Source organism: Hyperolius riggenbachi, chromosome 2 (assembly GCF_040937935.1).
Source record: "Hyperolius riggenbachi isolate aHypRig1 chromosome 2, aHypRig1.pri, whole genome shotgun sequence".
NCBI lineage: Eukaryota > Metazoa > Chordata > Amphibia > Anura > Hyperoliidae > Hyperolius > Hyperolius riggenbachi.
The window spans coordinates 194605230-194628578 of NC_090647.1; the positions used below are offsets into that span (position 1 = coordinate 194605230).

A 23349-nucleotide genomic window follows, 5' to 3' on the forward strand; every position below is an offset into this window, starting at 1 on the left:
CAGTTAGAAATGCTGTAAAATGACCATATTTAATATGCACATAAAACACATATGCAGTTGGACAAAAAATACTGTAAAAGTTATAACAAATTCCCATCTTTGGACATTTTTTCAGATGTAGGCTGAAGGATCTGTGATATATAATGTTAAATATTCATAAATCAAGGCTTTCATCCCCAGATAGTAGGTAAGCAAATCCATAGGGCCACTCTTCTACCCCGAGAGAAACCTGTACAGTACAACCAGCAGGCTGAGAACAACAGAATTCTGATTGTTGTCACCTACATCGCAGTAATGAATGCAGGGAGAGAAATATTCAAGGATCCACAATCAATACTTCATAAAGACTGGTGCTCCAGGAAATATTCCTTAATTTACCACTTCTTTCTTTTAGACAAGTATAAGCCAGGAGCTACAGGCACATTTCCTTACAATAACAGAAGGTGTGACACCTGTTTAGACATTTTGCTTAAAGAGACTCTGTAACAAAATATTCAGCCTTATTTCTCTATCCTATAAGTTCTTATACATGTTTGAATGTGGTCTGTCTTACTGCCTTTCCTAGTTGCACAGTGGCTGTATTATCTCTGTCATAAAATCTAGTCTTCTTTCCTTTGACGGCCTTGTCTGGCTCAGGCACTCAGGCAGGAATGTGCTGCTCTGCTTGTGATGGGATAGAAGTTATACACACCCTCTCCAAGCCCCCTCCAGGCTCTGTATGAGTCATAGACTGATCTTCTATCAGCCTGGTTAGCAGCCATGTTTTTTGTTTGTAAACACTGCCTAAAACTTGCAATTACAAGCCAGGATTGCAGCAGGGAGTGGCAGAAACAGCACAGAGGGGCCCAGGAGAACATAATGAATACAATGGTATGCTTTTTATTGTAAGGATTTTAGAGTACAGATTCTCTTTAAGAGCTAAAGTGTTTGGCTTTAACCATTTATGCCACCTGGACGTGATCCTCACGTCCAGGCGCTGCTCTGCTGCACTTGCACACTTTGGCACGCTCCCGCGGGTCTCCGTGCCGCCCCCCCCCCCCGGTAGCCTGGAGATCAATGAATGAGAACATGGTTCCCATTGATTGATCTAATGACCAGCAGAAAGACCGTGGTCTTTCTGTAAAAAAAAAAATAGATTCCTGTCCTCTTCTCGCTTCCTGGAAGCGAGAAGAACCGAAAAAAAAAACTCAATGTGGCCATCTGGGGGCCAAATAGTAAAACTACATCTACATACAGTTTTCAACATAATAAACACACATTATAACATTTAAAATTAACTGTTTATTTCCCACACCAAAAATTACCAAAATAATATATTTAATGGAAAAAAAAATTACAATTGGAAAAAAAAAACATAAATGGTTACCCAAGGGTCTAAACTTTTTAAATATGCATGTAAAGTTGGTATATTATGAACATTTATGAACTAAGAAATAATGAATTTTTTTCCATTTTTTTTTCTTAATATTCCTGTTAAAATACATTTAGAAAAAAATAATTCTTAGCAAAATGTACCACCCAAAGAAAGCCTAATTGGTGGCAGAAAAAACAAGATCTAGATCAATTAATTGTGATAATTAGTGATAAAGTTAATGGGGAATGAATGGGAGGTGAAAATTGCTCTGTTGCATAAGGCGTAAAATCCCTGCGGGCTGAAATGGTTAAGCACACCTGAACTGAATCATAATTTATGAGATGGTCATACGAAGGCCTTCTGTGTGATGCCTCAGCTTTGCCAGCCTCCCCTTTGTGTTGGAGCTATGTATCCCCTTCCTGTTCACTGTCCACTCCACAAGCCCTATCTTTGCATGCTCACCCACAGCTCCGTGTCCTGAGCATGCATTGCTACAAATATTTCCATTGTTGTACTTTGCGTGCCAAGAACACTCCCGGACACGGCTGATGTGCACAGCCATTCAGCAGTACAATCGCAGAGGATGGGCAAAATGGACAGAGCATGTGCCCTAGAGACTCGGGCTCCTTTAACACTGGCGCAGTGCGGCAAATTGTCGCACTGCCACCGCAGCCTAAGGAAACCCTATGGGGAAGTTCATTCTTCCCACATTGCAGTACGCTGCGCAAAAAGTGCCTAATCTAATGCTAGAGCAGAGCTACGTTACTGTGCAGGACTTGCGGCGATCTGAAATTGACCCGAAAGTCATGTTATTCTGTGGCGACGCAGGTTTTCTTAAAATGTCGGCGTTACGATGTTGCAGCGTGCATGCACAGAAGCGGGCTTTTACTGTGCGCATCCGCATACCCGAAACAAACGCGCATCACTTCCTGCTGGCTGGTGGCCAGACAGGGAACACCGTGTAGTAACCCGGTGTTCCCTGAAGGCCTATTTTTGGCAATGCGGTGTGGCGGGCGTGCCGTACCGCAATGCTACCACCAGTTTGTAGTGTAAAACCAGCCTAAAGCTTTGAACAGGACATAGCTCCAATACAGAGGGGAGACTGGCAAAGCTGAGGTGCCATGCAGTTTATGGGGACATTGAAAAAGCCCCAGGTGTGGCCATCTCATAAACTTTGACTCATTTCGGGTACCCTTTAACAGCTATTTCAAAACAGGATGTTTGTGAAAAACCTCAAACAAGTTCATGAAAACTTTCCACATTCACCAAAGGCCTGAATTGGGTAGGTGGCCTAGTGACACCTTAACATATTTAGCTTTATTTAACTTAATTGGCTTGAATTCAGTGACTACTGTCTGCTGGACTCCTAAGGCCCGGTTTCCATCTGCCCGGACCACGTGTCGGCAGCGGGAGTGCATAGTGCCGTGTCCACTGCAATGGTTTGCTGTGGTCCAGCTGTAGCCGGAGCAGATGGATTAGCTTTATTTAACTGCCATGAACTCTATCTACTGAATATTATTCATGATATTATTCCAAAAAGTAATGTGCATATACTTTGCAGAATTGATTTGTTCTACTTTTTTTTTAAACTATCCTGCTTAAAGAGTAACTGTCAGGCTGCAGAAGCTAATTTAAACCTCCATTCTCCTGTGTTAAACAGTTTAGAAGGAAGCCAAAAAGGCAATACTGTAGTTAAAAATCTCTCTTACATTTGATGTGTGCTTATCAGCAAAGCTGTTAGACCCAAGCTCTTAAGAAGCCGAGAGCCACATACCATACTGCAAAGCATTCTGGGGCCCTCCCCTCGGCTGCTAATGAGAAGTTACAGGATCAAGTTTCAGCAGCTTGTAACTCAGTCCAGGCACAGCACTGATAAATCTCCAGGCAGAGTACACTGCAGGAGTCCGCATTTGTTCCTAGCCACATGGCTAATTAATATTCACTGCACACTAGTGTTATTCAGTACGAGCTTTTCTGTGATCAGGAAGCAGCGAGGACATGACGACACATTTGGCTTTATAGGAGACAGACAAACATGGAACCTGCCATGAGCTGTCAGGAGCATCAATCTCTGCATATACTATATACAAATTCTGTGAAATCCAAACGTGGACAGTGAAATGCATATGTAATGTAAGTACAGCCAATATTTAGCTACTGATATATGTGTTTTTTTTCTCTGAGACCTTATACCTAACAGCTCCTCTTTAAAGGGGATCTGAAGTGAAAATAAACTTATGATAAAATTAATTGAATGTGTGTAGTACAGCAAGTAGCACAGATATGCGTCTCATATTGTTTCCAGTACATGAAAAGTTAGGAACTTGTTTTCTGTGCAAAAGAGCTTCTCTGAGCTCTCCAACTAATTTAGTCAGAAAGCAGTGCTATTTTCTGAAGCACTTACACATCAAAGAAACAGTGAAAGACAACTTCAGATAAGATTTTACTGCAGGGAAGTTTAAAGAGACTCTGTAACAAAATGTTCAGCCTTATTTCTTCTATCCTATAAGTTCCTATACCTGTTCTAATGTGGTCTGTCTTACTGCAGCCTTTCCTAGTTGCACAGTGGCTGTATTATCTCTGTTATATAATATAATCTTCTTTCCTTTGTCAGCTTTGCCGACTCAGGCAGGAATGTGCTCCTCTGCTGTGATAAGTAGAAGTTATACACACCCTCTCCACGCCCCCTCCAGGCTCTGTATGAGTCACAGACTGAGCTTCTCTCAGCTTATCACATGCTGGTTAGCAGCCATGTTTTTTGTTTATAAACCCTGCCAAACTGGCAATTACAAACCAGGATTGCAGCAGGGAGTGGCAGAAACAGCAAAGAGGGGCCCAGGAGAACATAATGAATAGAATGGTGTGCTTTTTATTGTAAGAATTTTAGAGTACAGATTCTTTTTAATTAAAGAGAATCTGTAATAAAAAAAGTCCCCTAGGGGGTACTTGCCTCGGGAGGGGGAAGCCTCAGGGTCCCAATGAGGCTTCCCCCATCCCTGTAACTGCAGGCAATCCAGCGCTGGCTCCCCTGAAGTGTCCTGCAATCCTGGCTCGACAAGCCTGACAAGGACAGACTAACCAGCAAGCTCATGGTGACCCAGAACTCATTGGAGTGTGTAAGGGACTACAATGGTCCTAAAAGCCCCTTTACTAAGATGTTAAGAAAAACAAAAGTTTGCTTTCTTAAAACAGAATTTGCGATAATTCAGGTTGGAGTGAGCTCGAGATGTCTCCCAAGGAACCACTGCTGAACATATGCAAATTAACCATTCTACCCTTAGAAGCTAAACACACCTCCAGAACCACTGGAATGCAATGATGTCAGCTTGTTAATTTGGACAGAGCCATAACAATCCAACATGCATACGGACTGTTTTGGATTGTTTGATCCTCATCAGTGAATGGCATGGATTAATTTTGCTCTATGCAGTAGGGCTTGTAACACCGAGAGGGACAAGGCTTGATATATTTATACCTTCCCTGGTTCCAGCGGGGGCAGTGTTGCGGCTCTCAGCACGGAGATAGGCGGAAATAGCCGATCTGTCGGATCCACTCTACTACGCAGGCGCAGGAGACTTGCGCCTGCGCAGTAGAGCAGACCGACAGCGATCGGCTATTTCGGCCTATCTCCGAGCGCAGAGCCGATCCTGCGCTGGAGTCAGGAAGGTAAGTATTTACTTCCCCGCTGTTCGGAGGGGCACAGCAAGACCGCCATGGGACACAGGAGGACGGGGGAAGCCTTGATAGGATCTGGAGGTTTCCCCCACCCAAGGCGAGTACCTCCCAGGGTAACTATTTTTTTAGTTACAGGTTTTCTTAAAAGTGTCATTAGCCCTGCTCTGTTTCTTAGTTTTAAAAAGCAGAGTGTAGTTCGTAGACTACAAATATTAAAGAATGATGCAATGTTATTAAAAAAAAAAAAAAAGCTATATAACTTAAAATAAAAATGAGTCTTTTATTTGCTACTAATGTTCTGTTAACCTGCCTGGCGTTCTATTAAGATCGCCAGGGAGGCTGCGGGAGGGTTTTTTTTTAAATAAAAAAAAAAATTATTTCATGCAGCCAACTGAAAGTTGGCTGCATGAAAGCCCACTAGAGGGCGCTCCGGAGGCGTTCTTCCGATCGCCTCCGGCGGCCAGAAGTAACACGGAAGGCCGCAATGAGAGGCCTTCCGTGTTTCGCTTACCTCGTCGCCATGGCGACGAGCGGAGTGACGTCATGGACGTCAGCCGACGTCCTGACGTCAGCCGCCTCCGATCCAGCCCTTAGCGCTGGCCGGAACTTTTTGTTCCGGCTACGCTGGGCTCAGGCGGCTGGGGGGACCCTCTTTCGCCACTGCATGCGGCGGATCGCCGCACTGCAGCGGCGATCAGGCAGCACACGCGGCTGGCAAAGTGCCGGCTGCGTGTGCTGCTTTTTATTTGAGCCAAATCGGCCCAGCAGGGCTTGAGCGGCAGGCTCCGGCGGTACTGGACGAGACCGCCAGACCGCCCAGCAGGTTAATTATCCATACTATACATACAATTAATTATATCATAATTGTTTTTTTTTTTTTTTTTTTTCTTCTTCTTCAGTGACACTTTAAATTGAGGACAGAGAACCACCTCAAGCCCCATTTCTCCTCTCAGTAATAGATACATTTGAAAACATTATACTAGTGGTTAGCTAAAGTTATAGGAGGTTGTATATGAACCTGTTGCCTCTTCCCTTCAGTTTCATTATGTTACCTGGATGGCCTGCTTGTTTGTGGGCAATAAGAAGATGCATATGAGGCTGGTTTGAATGGTTGTATGAATGGAAAAAGTTTATTTTAAGTAGCTACCAAATGTCTATGCAGTCTTTCTGATAAGGTTTTTGAACAGTATATGTTATAGTGTTCCCGTATAAATTAGATAGATAGATAGATAGATAGATATCATTTTTTATTTGTTTTTATTTTATTTTTATTCCTTTGGAATATGGTAGTAGAAAATCAGCTAGCATGCACCACCACAGACGTTGAGAAACATTAATTGACTAAAATGGTTTATGAGCCGAGGCAAAAATTCTGCACAAAAGATGTCTGTGTTTATGCCGGAATATTTTCTGCAGGTCTTACAGATTGTGTTTTCGTATTGATTCTCAGAAATTACAGGAACTGCTTGCGGGGTAAGAAGGGAACGCATTTGTTTTCCATTGTTGTTCTGAGCCATATTGCAGTGCTGTGTTGAGGCGTTGTGAGTGCTTTGCATAGGTAAATAAAGTCTCTTCTTGTTTGTTTTTCCTCAGACATGTGTGTGGGATGCAGAGATTCGAGAGCTGCGAGCTGAATGCTACATTAACCAAGGAGAGCCTGGCAAAGCCATCACTGACCTGAAAGCTGCCTCTAAACTAAAGAGTGATAATACCGGGGCCTTCTATAAGGTCAGCCGCATATACTATGAGCTGGGGGACCATGACCTGTCACTCAGGTAGGGTTTCTACCATGCAGAACTAGTATTACATACTGATTAAGTTCCATATCAAAAAGGTCAATTTATTATTACAGTATGTGGTGTCATGCTTGACTTTCACTATTATGTGCTGAATCGCCAGGTACTAAAATGTATCAGCATTTTGTGCTGGTGATCCAGTTACTAGCAACAGATGACTCCTGGTAGTTTCTGCCCCAACCTGCTCCCCTACAATCACACAGCACATGTTTGCACCATTATACAAGTAAAGTTTGTACCTACAACTGTAGCACAAACGCATTTGCTGGCGCTTTGTGTCAGTAGATTGATGAGATGTTGCCACTTAAGAGAGAATTCAGTTACCACTACAATGATGTCTGAGCCCGATGGTCTGTGGGGTTCCATGGAGGTTATTTGTAAGTTTTGGTTTGGAATGGGGACTTCATAAGCAGGCTTTTGTTAAAAGGTGATTATGGATACTGATACTTTGCCATTTTGAGCATGAGACAATTGTTTAACTGGTGGTCTAAAGCCCCATACACACGCTCAACAGCAGTCTTTTATGCAGCACAATTATCAAACAACTTAAGGTGCGTACACACACCAGATTCCTGCAAACGGCGGGTTGTCAGACCTGCCCGCGGGGCGGCCGTTCTGCCGACAGTTTGCCAGTGTGTACAGTCTCTCGGCAGGCTGATAAGGCTGGTTTTGACTAATCCGCTCGGCAGATATGTCAAAACCAGCCTCATCAGCCTGCCGACAGACTGTACACACATGGAAACTGTCGCTAGAATGGCCGCCCTGTGGGCGGGTCTGACGACTCGTCGTCTGAATAAATCAGGCGTGTGTACGCACCTTTATGTTGTGAAACAAGTTGAAACAACCAGAAAAAGTTGCTTGCTATTGTTAAAACAACTGATAAGACGTCAATCCAACAGTTGGATTGACGTCTTATCAGTTGTTTGAACAATAGCAAGCAACCTTTTCTGGTTGTTTCAACTTGTTTCACAACAAAAGTTGTTTGATAATTGTGCTGCATAAAGACTGTGTTGAGCTTGTGTATGGGGCTTAACACATATTTTCTACCAATTATCTAACCCCAGTTCCCAAAACATGAAGCCCTCCCCCATTCCCACTTCTAGTCTTCCCTCTTAACCAGAATACCTTCCTAATGCCTCATTCTCATCTCTTGCGTCATCCCCTCGGCATTAAAGTGGACCTGAACTCTTGCACAGAGCAGAGGGAAAATATAGAAATGCACCCTGTATGTATTAAGAGAGTTTAGCCTGTCTAATTCACCATCATCTGTGTCTAATCACAAATTGTAATTTGATCTCTCCCTGTGTCAGCTGACTGCCATGGCAGGTAAGCTCATTTGAAAGCACAGGATGTTACCAATATGTCTGCTTCTATGGAAGAAGGAAGTAGAAACACTGGAGATTTGTTTTAGGATTTGTATCAGCTGTAACAAAGAAATGCATTTCTTTAAAGGTTATTATGCTGTTGCGTATCTTTTAGAGCAGAGAGGAAGTTTTGAGTTCATGTCTGCTTTAAGCCCTTACTGATACTCAACCCTAAGTTCCCAGTTTCCGAACGTGTGTGTGTGTGTGTATGTGTGTGTATGTGTGTGTGTGTATGTGTGTGTGTGTGTGTGTGTATGTGTGTGTGTGTGTGTGTGTGTGTGTGTGTGTGTGTGTGTGTGTGTGTGTGTGTGTGTGTGTGTGTGTGGGGGGGGGGGGGGGGGGGGGGGCTGATTACTTCTACTCTGCCCAGGTGAGCTGTCTCCTTGGATTTTCTTTTTATGTGTTTGGCAGAGGAAGGGAATGGAGTCAGAGTGGCAGCTATAGAGCATAGCAGGGAAAAAGGCAAGAGAGGCAAATGTGATGGCAGGGTCAGGTAGTACAAAGGCAGTCTCCTGTTGGACTTAAAGCACTAGAGAGCTGCAGCCACTTGTACACAACAGTGCGAGGACACCTTACTGGCTTTGTACTGGCTCCATCCAGGATTTAAACCCTGGCATCCTACTGACCTGAAACAAAGCTATCTAAGATAAGCCTAGAGGTATGTCCATGCTGGATCTACACACCTCTGTGCATTGTCCCTTCCTCTCCTTGTTCACTCCTAACACCCATTCTCTTCTCAGACGGGATGGTCATGCCAAGGTGGGCAAAGGTATGACGGGGTCAGCAATGGACATTACTGAGCTTTCATACAAAGCAAACAAATAGACAATCACTAGAGATCTACAGAGTCTGGTTTGTGAGAACAGCCAGGGCTGCTGCTGTAATAAGGCTGTGTACTCTACATGTTTACTGCCAGACGGGGAAGTATTCACCCACTACAGGGTCTTAAGTTTGCAGTTCCATATTGTATTTACAGAGGGGTTTTTTTTCTGTTCAAACTAGTTTTACTTTTTGTTAAACATAAGCAAATAAAGTAAGAATGAATTGGAGACTTGGTATATAAATGTGCATTACCATTTAGACAAAGTTGCATCTCCGTTTAGTTATTTGGTTAAGATGTAATACAATTGCTAAAGTTGCTTCCAAAGAATAATATCATTTCCCTATTTTGCCCATGTCCATTCTAGTGAAATTCGGGAGTGTTTGAAGCTTGATCCGGATCACAAAGACTGCTTCGCACACTACAAACAAGTGAAGAAGCTAAACAAACAGATACAAAGTGCAGAGGAGCTCATACAACAAGGAAGGTAGGACCTTACAGTATTAAATCAGAATAATGGGACTGAATGCTCAGAAGGAATTCACATTACTTTACTTCAATTACTGAACGTATGAAGGCTGATCACAGTTATAAATAACTGATCTACTGATACGAAGATTGTTCCTTTTCATTCCTGCTGATAATCCTGACGGTTTAAGCCTCATCTACACGGGTAGATGAGGCAGCGATCCGGCGGCTCGATTAGCCGCCGGATCGCCTCTTCCGCGTCCGCCGCATTCGATTCCCCGCCGGCGCCACTTATCTTTTGCTCGATTCCCTGCCATTGTCCTATCGCGGGGAGCGAGCAGGGAATCGGCGGAAGCAAGATCCATCCTGTCGGATCTTATCAATCGAGCCGCATCAGCGGCTCGATTGATAAGGAACATCACGGCCGCATCTACGCGTGAAAATGCGGCTTTAAAGGGACTCGGAGCACCTCTCATGGGCATGCTTTTAAGACTCTGACCAGTACTGCAAAGTACTTAAAGATGCATACCTTTTCTGTAGCTTGTGCTCTCCTCCTGAATCGCCATTCTAAACCAAATAGTTTTCGTTCAATTTAAAAATTGTGGCTGCCATCTTGGCTATGTTATAACTTCCGGGTCACCCCTGTCTTCTCTGTTAGAGAAGTGCAACACTGAATGAAGTAGGAAGAGGAAGTGACACACATGGCCATTGCAAGAGGCTCCTCCAGAGGGGTCATAGTATGACTTTGTTGGAAGTCGTCTGGCTTAACCACTTAAGGACCGGGGCTGTTCTGTCAGATCTGCGCTGCGTGGGCTCTCCAGCCCGCAGCGCAGATCGTGTGCAAGGCAGGGCGATCAGACTTCCCCCTCCCCCCCCCCCTTCTTTGACCTGCTGGGGGGGTCTGATCGCCGCCGCTCCGTGTGGCCGAGTGTGTGTGTGGGGGGGGGGGTGTTTCAAAGCCCCCCTCCGCAGCGTTTTCTGCGCTCCCATCCTCTCCCTCCCTACCTCTACCTCATTGGGCTGCGCAGGACGGATATCCGTCCTGCGCCATGTAGGATAGGCTTCAGCCTATCAAATGACGGCGATCCCCGGCCAATCTGAGCTGATCTCAGCAGCGCCGTATTGATGTAAACAGCGGGGATTACTTCACCGCGTGTTTACATTACGCGTGCGAGCCGCGATGAGCGGCTCGCACACTGTTCACGGAGACACCCTCCGTGAACTGGCATGGAAAGGCCGCTCGAATGAGCGGCCGTTTCCATGCAAAACCACAAACGACCAGGCGCCGCCTATCGGCGTTAGCTGGTCGTTTAGTGGTTAAAGGCATGCCCATGAGAGGTGCTCCGAGTCCCTTTAAAGTAAACCTGTCATGTGAGAAATATGGAGGCAGCCACTGTTGGTGACTTCCTGTAATTGCCTTGCTGTGAGACAGATCTTCTGGCTGTATAATCCTTTCTGAGTCGTTCACGTGCCATGAATATGCAGGTCAGGAAAATCAGAGCCAATCAGAACACGTGATCTGCATTGCTGTTTGACCCTATTTTCACTGGCTGCAATTCCTTCTTTTTACCACACACAAATTCAAAAGCAGAATGACAGCCTGTTGAAATGAATAGGCTGTTTCCTATTTACAAGCATGAGAAAAAAATTGAACCTGCTGCAATTTTTAGCAGACCACATCTGAATCCTCATTGCTGCATGGTGGCATGACAGGGAGATTTGGATGCGGAGTCTCATCAGTACAGGTGCTGCATCTGTCTCTGGGATGGACGCTGGCATACAGTGGTAATGTGGCCATCCACTTCTGTGATAGATGGGATCTTATAGGCAGAGGAGCAGTGCAGTTGAGAAAGAAGTAACAATGTACAGTAGAATCTCGTTATTATAAACTCTAATCTAGTAAGTCTCTGGTAAACTGTCTCTATGTCCCGGCCATGCTTGTATGAATAATCTAATGTATGACAAAACCTGATTTAGTTAACTACATGGCAAGGTCCCATGGAGATATTATAAAGAGATACTACTGTATAAACAGATTTTAGCCCCATATAACTATATACGGCATTCTCCATAGTGACTATATAACATTTCTGTGTATGGTAGATAAATGACCAGTCTGTCACATTCCACTTGTCATTTTATTGTAACAAATACCATATTTTACGGACTATAAGATGCATTGGACTTTAAAGAGAACCAGAGACGAAGCACCCTCATGTTTTTATCATAAAAATCAATGAGAACATGACCGTAAACCCTATACCATGCTTTTAGTTTCTTTCTTATCTGCTTAATTACTCTGCTATCAGCTGTGACAACAAAGCCCGACTGACACACGTCGGATTTTCGTGAACGACGGGTCGTTTGAACGTCCCGTCGTTCGCCCGCTAAATCGGGCGTGTGTACAGACTGTCGTTCGCCGGGCGGATCACTTAAACTTAGTCTTATCACGCGAACGACAGTCTGTACACATGCCCGATTTAGCGGGCGAACGGCTGAACGACGGGACATTCAAACGACCCGTCCACGAAAATCCGATGTGTGTATGGGCCTTTAGTTTGACCTGGAATCAGATTAGCTGAGTCCGTCTGCTGTGTGAAGTCATTTCAAGCCCTCCCCCTCCTGCCTTCCTGCTTTGCATACACAGCATCACGGAGGGTTCCTCCGTGCTGCCGCCGCCGCTGCTGAGTTTGCCGACTGCCCTGCTGATTCCTCCGTGCTGCCTCTGCTGCTGAGTTTGCCGACTGCCCTGCTGATTCCTCCGTGCTTCCGCTGCTGCTGAGTTTGCCGACTGCCCTGCTGATTCCTCCGTGCTTCCGCTGCTGCTGAGTCTGCCGAGTCTCCTTCCAGCCCAGGTCGGGGGAAATCCAGGTTGGGCTAGACTGCAGTGGGAGGATGACGTCACCGCATTAGGTCTTTCAACACTGCGCCTGCCTCCTCCACACTAGGCTTGTGCGCTGAGCAGCACAGAAGCGCAGCAAGCCTAGAGATTAACATTTAGAGCTGCTCATGACCCGGAAGAAGAAGGGTATGAGCCAGCGGCCATCTTTGATTTATCCCGGGGGAAAAATGTAAAAATGTACTAAGGTACACCAGAGCGGCGAAAATAGTGGTAAAATAATTTCCTCATGAAAAGCTATTGATGTATATATATTTTGTGTGTATAACGTTCATCTCTGGTTCCCTTTAAAACTCAGCTTTAGAGGGAAAAAAAATACTAAACCTGGTGCATGTATAGTGTAGGGGTGTCTTATGGACCCCACCCGAACTGTTTCCAGCTACACTACACTAATCCCTGCTGCCCCACCAGCTAAGCTACACTACACTAATCCCTGCTGCCCCACCAGCTAAGCTACACTACACTAATCCCTGCTGCCCCACCAGCTAAGCTACACTACACTAACCCCTGCTGCACCCACGCGCTAAGCTACACTACACTAACCCCTACTGCACCCACGAGCTAAGTTACACTACACTACACTTATCGCTGCTGCCCTACCAGTTAAACTACACTACAGACTATGCTTGGAAGAACAAAGAACACCTCTGAGACAGAGGCGCTCACTTCTGCATCTAGACCAGGCATGGGCAAACTTGGCCCTCCAGCTGTTACGGGACTACAAGTCCCACAATGCATTGCAGGAGTCTGACAGCCACAGTCATGACTCATAAAGGCAAATGCATTGTGGGACTTGTAGTTCCGTAACAGCTGGAGGGCCGAGTTTGCCCATGCCTGATCTAGACCCATTGAGTTATACTCCTGTTTGCCTGAAGAAGCAGGACCACACCTGCGAAACGCGTTGCACTAAGTGGAGTTAAATAAAACGTTTTTTGTATTGATATATTGTGACTCAATTTACTTCTATATTTTTGAGGGAGGTAAGTCCACCTGAACATCCCCCTCTTTTAGACAGTTTTTAAACATTTTTATTCTACTCTGGCGCCTTTGTACACCAAGCCTTGCTGAAATACACTACAGACTACACTACAGGGGCACAGACACTTCTAATCTGATCATGCCGCCTCTACCCCTTGCTCCAGCCTCTATAAACACGATCCCCTTTTGTAGCGCTCGATGTATACTGCAGCTGCTGCCTTCCCTGGATACTATACAGTACCAGTGCTCCTCACTGGTGCTCCATACTTCCTGTTGTGGTTCCCTGGCACGTGCATCGCTGGGTTCACGCATCACGTGCAGCGAGGAATGGAGGACTGGAAGCTGTACAGCAGTGGCGGAAGGCAGCGACAGAAGAGGATTGCGTGTTTAGCGGCTTTGGAATACAAGGCGCACTTTTCCCCACAATTTTGGGGATGAAAAAGTATGTCTTCTGAAAAAATATGGTATATGCCAGATCTTTAAATCAGGGGTCTCAAACTCGCGGCCCGCGGGCCATTTGCGGCCCTCGATGCAATAATTTGTGGCCCTCGCCGGCAAAAGCTTCCTTATAGTTCGCTTCAGTGCTCCCAAGTAATCCGCCGCATCCCCGCCGCTAAACGAGGGCTGCAGAGCCCCCAAATCGCACGGGGGGCAAGCCGCCGGCATTTCCTGGAAGGGGCAGAGCTTTCAGCTTCAGCTCTGCCCCTCCTGACGTCAATCGCCGCACGGATCGCCGCCTCTCCCCGCCCCTCTCTGTGAAGGAAGAGTGAGAGCGGCGGGCAGAGGCGGCGATGCGCCGCGGTTGTGAAATGCCTTATGCGGCCCGGCCTCATCCTGACTTTGCCTCCTGCGGCCCCCCAGGTAAATTGACTTTGAGACCCCTGCTTTAAATGATAGCCACAAACAAGTCCCAATCCCTACGGGCAGCAGTTATTGTGCATTTGTACACACCTTTGGTCTGATTCGTTTGGAACAAGTATTTAAAGAATCGGTGTTTATATTGAAAATGAAATATACTGCACAATTATACGACAATAACTGTAACTTAAAACGTACCAACTACCTATCAGGATGCAGCTGCTGATATGGGGGCGAACCAAGGTGACACAGGTGGAGGTGGCTACAGCTTCTGAAGACTTGAACTTGTTTGTAGTTTATTTTAACCACTTGATGACCCAGCCTTTACCCCCCCCTTAAGGACCAGCGCTGTTTTAGCTGATCTGTGCTGGGTGGGCTGTGCAGCCCCCAGCACAGATCAAACACCAGGCAGAGCGACCAGATCGCCCCCCTTTTTTCCCCACTAGGGGGATGATATGCTGGGGGGGTCTGATCGCTCCTGCCTGCCTGGGTGTTGCGGGGGGGGGGGGGAGGGGCACCTCAAAGCCCCCCTCCGCTGAGAAATTCCCCCCCCCTCCCTCTCCTCCCTCCCTTCCCCGGAGATCCGAGGCTGCACAGGAACGGATCTGTCCTGTGCAGCCTCTAACAGGCTCCTGCCTGCCATGTGACAGCGATCCCCGGCCGCTGATTGGCCGGGGATTGCTGATCTGGTACAACGCTGCTACTGTTAGCAGCGTTGTACAAATGTACACTTAGCCTGCGAGCCGCGATCGGCGGCCCGCAGGCTATTCACGGAGCCCCCCGCCGTGAATTGACAGGAAGCAGCCGCTCGCGCGAGCGGCTGCTTCCTGATTAATTAGCCTGCAGCCGGCGACGCAGAACTGCGTCGCTGGTCCTGCAGCTGCCACTTTGCCGACGCGCGTTATGAGTGCGCGGTCGGCAAGTGGTTAAGCGCACTCAAGTATAAGCATTTTACATTTAAAAATAGAAAAAGAAAAGAATATCATGCACTGTGCTGCTCCTAACCTCTCCATTCACTCTCTATTCCATTAATAGTTGTGCAAAATGTTGTAGATTGACAGTATTTTAATTTACCATTTTGCAGTTGTTTGTCATTGCCACTATTTAATCACAAAGGATTTAATTTGCAGGTATGAGGATGCTGTCGGCAAGTACGAAGCAGTGGTGAAAACTGAACCAAATGTTCCATACTACACGGCTCTAGTCCAGGAGCGCAAATGTCACTGTTACGCAAAAGTAAGTGCCCAGGTTCATTTCTGTAGCTATTGATCTTCCCAAATTCATTTCAAGGTAACATAATCTGTTCATCGCAAGGTTAAATCATAATAACTATAATAATAGTATATACTGAGTATATTTTCGTAAGTCACAAAATGTTTAACCTGATGTTTTACATTTTAACAAAACATTTTTATTCTAACTTTTCTGAAGAGGAGAAAAGCCTCCAGTCTACCTCATCCACAAATCCATATTATTGATGGATTCACTGCTAAATAAATATTTTTAGTTGATTTAAAGCAATTTTTGCATGGAGCTACATCACACTATGGGCAGTGTAGGTGAAGCTATATTATTTATATTAAGGGGGGAACTCTGGCAGTGGTGTGGAAATGTTTTTGCAATGCAGTGGGCACTGCTCTGCCCTGCTTTTAGGCCCTTTTCACATGGCTACCGACCTGCTGAGGAGCAAGCACCATTCGGTTGCTGTATAGTGCAACTGGATGGCAGCATTTGTAACTACACATCACAATGTGCAGCTAGAAAACTGCCACATGTAACGTCTAGTGAGAGGTTACCTCCCTCTCAGACGTTCACGCATGGAATGCATTCAACCGCACAGCCCATACCATATGCTTGAAGCAACCTATCGACTCAGTAGAGCTACAAGAGCAGAGACGAGCTATGAATGCACCGCCTATCAGTTGCCCTCGTGAAAGGAGCCTTGGGGTAAATGGGCCTAAGTACTTTTGAAGCTGCAGTGGAAAGCTTTTAAAGGCACAGCACACAAATAACTATGCTGTGTTCTTTTTCTTCTTTCTCTGTCCGAAAGAGTTAAATATCAGGTATGGAAGTGGCTGACTCAGTCCTGACTCAGACAGGAAGTGACTACAGTGTGACCCTCACTGATAAGAAATTCCAACTATAAAACACTTTCCTGGCAGAAAATGGCTTCTGATAGCAAGAAAGAAATAAAAAAGGGAATTTCTTATCAGTGAGGGTCACACTGTAGTCCCTTCCTGTCACTTCGGGTATCCTTTAAGGGCATCTGAGCTGACATGCGAACTGAGTTAAATGTGTATGCACAGTGCCAAGCCTACACAGAACTAGGCTGCAATCCTTTTCTTCTTTTTATCAATATAAGGGTTAAAACTCCAGAGCTCTGAATGATTGTTTCTGTCCAGTCAGACTTCATTTTGACTGTAGCTTACAGAAAACCTAAAGAGGCAAAGCTCTGGATACTATCTCATCCCTGCACCACCCCATTACACTTTCTCAACCTGCTGGCACTTTAGTAGTCTTCGGGAAGCCTTCACAAGCACTTGCCCCCTTGAGTACTTCTAAAGATGATCACATCCGTAATGTGCACATGCCAATCCGGCCTCGCATTGTTGCAAGTTGCATGGCACAGTTGCTTTAACAGAGAGCTATTTTAGCATAAAATGTCATTGTATTATGTATAGATGCAAAAAGTCTATGTATCCCCTTTTAATGTTGCGTGTATATAGTTGCCTTCTCTAACATCTTTTCAGCATACAGGATTTGAGTCTGAAGGAGGCCCGAGTAGCTGAAAGCTTATTAACATTTTAAAGTGGTCTGAAACTCTGACATAACATTCAATAAAAATGTGTTTTCCTACTCCTTATTACTCATACAGTTATCATATTTGCTTTTGTGCATAAGTAATATTGTCCGTTTACAAATTACAAGTTTCCAAAGTAGTTTATCTTGCCCTGAAACCTGCCATTGCATTTTATTCAAATTGCTTTTTATTATATATTAACATCGTCTAATTTAGTTGTTCTGAGCTGTTTGTGTGCTTGGAGCACAGAGAGCTTCACAGAGAGCTCCTTTTCACTTGTTACACGGTGTTTACACACATGTATCAACATTGGAATGCAAACAAAGATACCGTTCTCTCCAGTTTGGATGCAGATTTGAAGCTGGATAGCAGGACAAAGTGCTTTGTTTAACCATTTCCATAATGTTCTGCTTAAAAAAAAATTCTGTGATAGTAGCTTTCAAGCTGTGAGGAATCTTTTAGGGCAAAGTAGAAATGCTGACTTTTAGACCACTTTAAAGGACAACTGTAACCAGAGGGATATGGAACCTGCCTTGTTTATTTTCTTTTAAACAATACCAGTTGCCTGGCTGTCCTGCTGATCCTCTGCCTCTAATACTTATAGCCATAGACCCTGAACAAGCATGCTGCAGATCAGGTGTTTCTGACATTGACAGATCTGACAGGATTAGCCGCATGCTTGTTTCTGGTGTGATTCAGACACTATTGCGGTCAAATAGACCAGCAGGGCTGCCAGGAAACTGGTATTGTTTAAAAAATAAATAAATATTGCAGCCTCCATATCCCTCTCACTACAGTTGTCCTTGAAGTTAGCCAATAAATGGTTTTATCCTGATTCAAAACGTCTTGCTTTTACTCATGGCCAACACCGTACAATATTCTACTGCGACTACTGTATAGATGCTGATAACCTAGATTTCAATGCTAACCTGCTTCCTACTGACCACCTTTCCCAACAATCGGGGTGATGATACATTATTAGTTATTGAGCATATTTGATTGCAGAATTGTTTGCACAAAAAGTAGTGTACATATAAATGATGCATTTCTTCTCTCTAGAATCAGCAATCCAGTGATGCCATCAGAGAGTGCACTGAGTTCCTACAAAAAGAGCCCGGCAGTGTGAATGCTCTAAAAGACAGGGCCGAAGCATACATACAAGAGGAAAAGTATGAAGAAGGTATGTTCTCTCCATGCTGCCATTATCTGGTTATTATTCTACAACGTATAACATTCTCTGTCCAACACAAGGGTGGGGCGGTCTGAACTGTGGTTAGGAATGTTGGCACCTTCCTGCGCACCTCTGGCTACTGTTCAATAGAGGGAGTGAGTCAATTCATGATATTCTAAACTCCGATCTCAATTTTGAGCTGAAGAAAGATTTAACCATCTGCTTTGCCTTAATCCCGAAAGTCAGAGATACATTCTGGTCCACACTCCTTGTAATTATATTAGTCTTTAATAAATCCTGGCATAGGCTCTTGTGTAGTTTTTGCTGACTTGTTTTTTTTTTTTAGTCTGGGAATAGTTAACCCATATCACTATTAACCTCCTGAGGACCACATATAGTAAATCCTATGCCACACTTGTGGCTGCCTAAGCCTGATGCGGCATAGGATTGTCCGTTCCCGCCGCAATCGTGCGCACCTGAGGGGAGATTAAGCTGTCATATAACCCCTCTCCCCTCAGTGATCAGGAGCCATGGCGATTGGCTCCTGATCACGTGGTCACTACGATCACCAGCCAATCGTAGTGATCACTATTGTGCAGCGGCGGTAGGAGGGGAAGAAGAGGACCAGGCTCACCTTCCTGACGTCCCCCCAGCGATCGTCACTCCCCTTTGCTCTGCCTGGCATCCTTGCTCCCTCTGGCTTTGTCGGGTCCCGGCTTGATGACGTCATCAAGCAGAGACACAGAGCTTAGGGGCAGTGTGAGCAGAGAGGTCTGGCAGAGCGGAGGGGGGGGGGGGTAAAGCTGCTCGTTGTTGAAGCTTGGTAGGTGAGCAATGGCTGCTGGCTATACAGGGGACATCTATGTATACTGGGGACATTCATGCCTAGCTATCTATACTGGGGATACCGCTGCCTGGCTATCTAAACGTGCCCCCCATGTAAAAATGCTCTGGTCCTTAAGGGGGGATTACGCTGCCGATCCTCAGAAGGTTAAGCCGTTGCATTCCAAACACATGCACATTGCGACCTGAAACAAAGTCAGTGATAATAAAAAAAAACCAGTGCCTTAAACACAGATGATCCCAAATAGGAGTTTTGCTTCTCTGCAGAGATCTCGAACAAACAATACTAACCCATTGCACCTGAAAATGCACGCACCGCACCCAGCATCCTGAAATGCAGACAGAGGTAAAAACCCAAGTCAGGCAATCTGGGTACCAGAGAAGATTGGATCCCGTCATAAGTGCCCATGTTAATAGCCACAATTTACGGCTATAACTGGAAATCTGGGTGCCAGAGGTGCCTGATAAAATAACGGGTGCTGCAGCTACAAGTCGGGGTGGGGAGGGGGAGGGGGGGGGGGGTATAATGTAGGCATTGGCTGGGCTCTGGGATACAGAGTTTATGGTTATGAAGGAATTAGCAGTGCTTCTATTCAGGCTGCAACTGAAATGATTACTAACAGAGGTGTGCAACGCCCCCCAGAGACTTAAATACAAACCTTGAATTCAAACCGGATGCAAACTACGCACTAAGCTTTGCACATCACTTCAGTTGTAGCCTACTAGATAACATTGAATGCAAACTGATATACATGAATGCAGCTAGCCATAAGTAGACTAACATTTTCGTACAAAAGCAGGAGATAGCAGCGCTTTCAAATGCAGGCTGCACCCGAATTGACTAGCTGCATAGATGTGCAGAACCCAAAACACGGGCAGATTACACAACTTGCATTCAATACAGCAAATGGAGGAGGTTAGCTTCCAATAACCAGTTTGTGCCCAGATTGCTCAGTACTAGACTCTTCCACCACGTTGAGGGGTTTTCATGGGAGAGACCTAACCTCTAACAATTAAACCTAGTGTAAACCTGGGGAAGCTGGCCATAAAATGATCAACACATTTTCTAAAGAACGACAAAGGAATTGGCAGTACTCCTATTCAGGCTGCAACTGAAATGATTACTGAAATGATGTGCAACGCCCCCCAGAGACTTAAAAACAAACCTTAAATTCAAAATGGATGCAAACCATGCACTAAACTCTAAAACTAGACAAAGTTGAATGCAAACTGATACACATGAATGCAGCTAGCCATAAATAGACTTACATTTTTGTACAAGAGGAGATGGCAGCGCTGCCCCCAAATTGACCAGTGTGAGGTTTAGTACTGTTTTTTTAGCTAGTCCTATTTTTAACATTGACTCTCAAGCAACCAGAAAGTATGCTTATCTGGCATCAGCCAATCCCCGTTGGTGACGGATAATGGGGGTTTTACTGTATTAGTTATACAAAAAAAGTATAGTGTTCTGAAAGATGAATTCTCTGAGATTCTGTAAGATGAGCACAACTAGTTGTCTGCGACACTATAAATCCCACTTTCCTCATTATTATTATTATTGATTTATAAAGCACCAACACATTCTGTGGTGCTGTACAATGAACCCTTGCCCACGTTTTTTTCCCTTGATGTTTAGTATTGGGTACTTTAATGGACTTCATCTTTTATAGACCAGCATTCTGCAGGGCACGCACTTGGAATGAGGTCTATTGCCTTTTGTTTCTTTCCTGGTTTCTGCGTTGTTGGTTTTAGTGTTTTTCTTCTATTTGCCTACTTTTATTTCACTTGCCCCCACTGATGTGCAGAGGCAGACCTATAATAGTTGTTGGCGTCACTATGGACACAATGAAAATACGATCATCCTGGTAAAATGTGCCGGACATTAAAGACCTTCCTGGGAGATAAGAAAACTCTCAAGTGACCTATTAGGCAGCTTTGTCACGTCATAAGTGTAATGGTGACAGATGTGCCTTTCTTGTTCATTCATTTGAAATCATAAGAGGTGTTAGGGGAGATGTAAACACATGGAATACCTTTTGCGTGTCTGAGGATTATATGGGAACATTCCCGTTAACAAGCCCCCTGTAGAAGCCCTTTTAATCAGAGTGTACTGTGTGGCGGCGCTATGAAAGAGTTGCCGTGTCCCAGTGTCTCACCAGGGACCTGATCCTTGATGTTGTACGAAAAGGTTAAATCACACAGCCTGCTAGATATGCTAATTTGAAAGATGTCGTATTGACATTTGAATTTTAAGCTGATTGATTCTCGTTAGGAAAATTGTGACTGGCTTACTCTTGGGGATTTGTGTGCATAATGCCAAATCGTATTTGAGCATAATGGATCTTTATTTGGCTTTCAGCCTTTTTCTTCCGCTTGTATGCGAGCCGTGTAGAATATATTAGTATGTTGTGTTTCCAAATAAGCGTGCTGTAGTGTATGTTGTTTACCCTGGCAGATGATAAGAAGTGAGAGCTCACTTATTAAGATTATCAGCCAGTAAAATAAGTTCCTCATAAATGGCTCGCAATCACAATAGCAGTGGCTGATGTAGGCGTCATGTTCCTGTCAACATATCACATCAGATGTGTATATTAGCAGGCCTAGTTCAGCATCACCCAGCAGGCCGCCTTCTTTCAGGGATTGGATGCAAGTCAGGATAAGCAAAGATTTATGTCCTATTTGCAATATTCCTCAGAAATAACCTCTCAGATTCTGACTTATTACCCAGGTGCTGCTAGGATTATTTCTGCTGCAGCTTCTAGAGGCACTGCATAAATAAGATTAGCATATGTTTTATTGGTGTTTACAACTTTTTTTTTCTTATTTTATGTCTGTTTTTACACTAACCAGCTTATTCAGTGTGACAGTGTGTGCACTAAAGGTAGCCATAGACCTAGTGATGATGGGCAGATTCGACCAAGAGACAAATCTCACTCTGATTGAATGTGATCAGAGAGACATCTGTCGGCTGGCCAATTCCTGAACAATTTCAGCATGAAATCTCTCGGGAATCGGCCGAGCCCGCCGCATCTGCCGCCTCGCCACTGTTCCCCTAATGTGTGAATGTGCTGTAAATGTACATTTATACATTACCTGTCCTGTGTCACGATGCCTAACTGTCTTCCGCTGCTCTTCTATTAGCCACATACACTCTGCTGGCGTGGTGTGTGTGCGCGTGACATCATGCTCTGACAGCGTAGATGCAGTTAATAGAAGAGCGGCAGAAGACAGACTGGCACCTCGACACAGGACAGGTAATGTATAAACGCAAACTTACAGCACATTTATACACCCGGGAACAGCGGGGATTTCATCGTGTTTGTCGCTCGTCCTGATATCGTTTGCTGCTACCGCTGCACACACGATTGATCACATCGGCCCTGCATCTTGCAGCATGTTCAGCCGATTAATGCAACCAATTTCGGCCCAAAATTGGTTGCATCGTCGATCAGGCATGTACTTGGCAGCACTGATTTTCATCTGATTCTGATTATAATAATCAGATCGGATGGTCGATTGACCATCGCCTGATGTATGGCCACCTGAAATTCATAGCAACCAATCAAGATTCATCCTTCAGTCACCTGATCTTTGTGGACTGATATCTAAATTGGCTGATATGGGTCCGAACAGACAGACAATAAATAAGCAAGCCAGTAAGTTCAAAGCCAATTTAAACAGGCACCGTAACGGCATATAGTAGAATGCAGTAAATTACTTAGGTTACCCACTTTTACTGTAATTTTCCTGGATACAGCATCAGAAACCTTTCCTATAACTATATATTGCTGTATATTGTATGTTACCCTGCTCTCCCGGTGATTCTTAGCCTAGGCTGATTACATATGTGGTATTCTCACTCCCAGAGTATTCTGGGAGACCAGGTGTCTTTTGTACTGGCTTTGGTATTCTCAGAAACAAACATTCCACAAAGTTCACCTGCCAACACTAAAGATGGTGCTGCTTGTGATTTTAGATTATAAATTAGAGAGAGGAAAGCGTTTCCAATGGACGAATGCTGAATAAATCGCAGGCAGCAGCAGTTCACATTTGAGGTTTTCATAGCTTTGTACTGTATTAGGCAGTACATAACTAGCAGCTGTGGGGGTGAGATTAACGTTGGGTAAGATTATTTATGTGATCTACCACAAATTGTATAGTGTATGGCCAGCTATAGAGTATTCCAGAAGTTAAAGTATCCCATCATCTGAGTGACAGGTTGTAAAAGTGCAGTTTCATTTTCACTAAAGAAATGATGAGAGTTATAGTTTTGCTACACAAGCCATTTAAATGAAAGCCTAGTTAAACCCTTAAACGATTAAT

The 23349-nt window shown here is 44.8% G+C and overlaps 1 protein-coding gene across 1 annotated transcript in view; it reads left to right on the plus strand.

Annotated features, from left to right (window-relative positions):
- The window catches only part of DNAJC3 (DnaJ heat shock protein family (Hsp40) member C3), a 92935-nt gene that overhangs the window by 53891 nt on the left and 15695 nt on the right, over nt 1-23349 (plus strand). Inside the window, exons 6-9 of the mRNA XM_068267929.1 lie at nt 6623-6804; nt 9377-9496; nt 15343-15448; nt 18072-18192. Of these exons, the coding sequence (XP_068124030.1) occupies nt 6623-6804; nt 9377-9496; nt 15343-15448; nt 18072-18192 (529 nt within the window). The remainder of the gene's footprint in view (nt 1-6622; nt 6805-9376; nt 9497-15342; nt 15449-18071; nt 18193-23349) is intronic.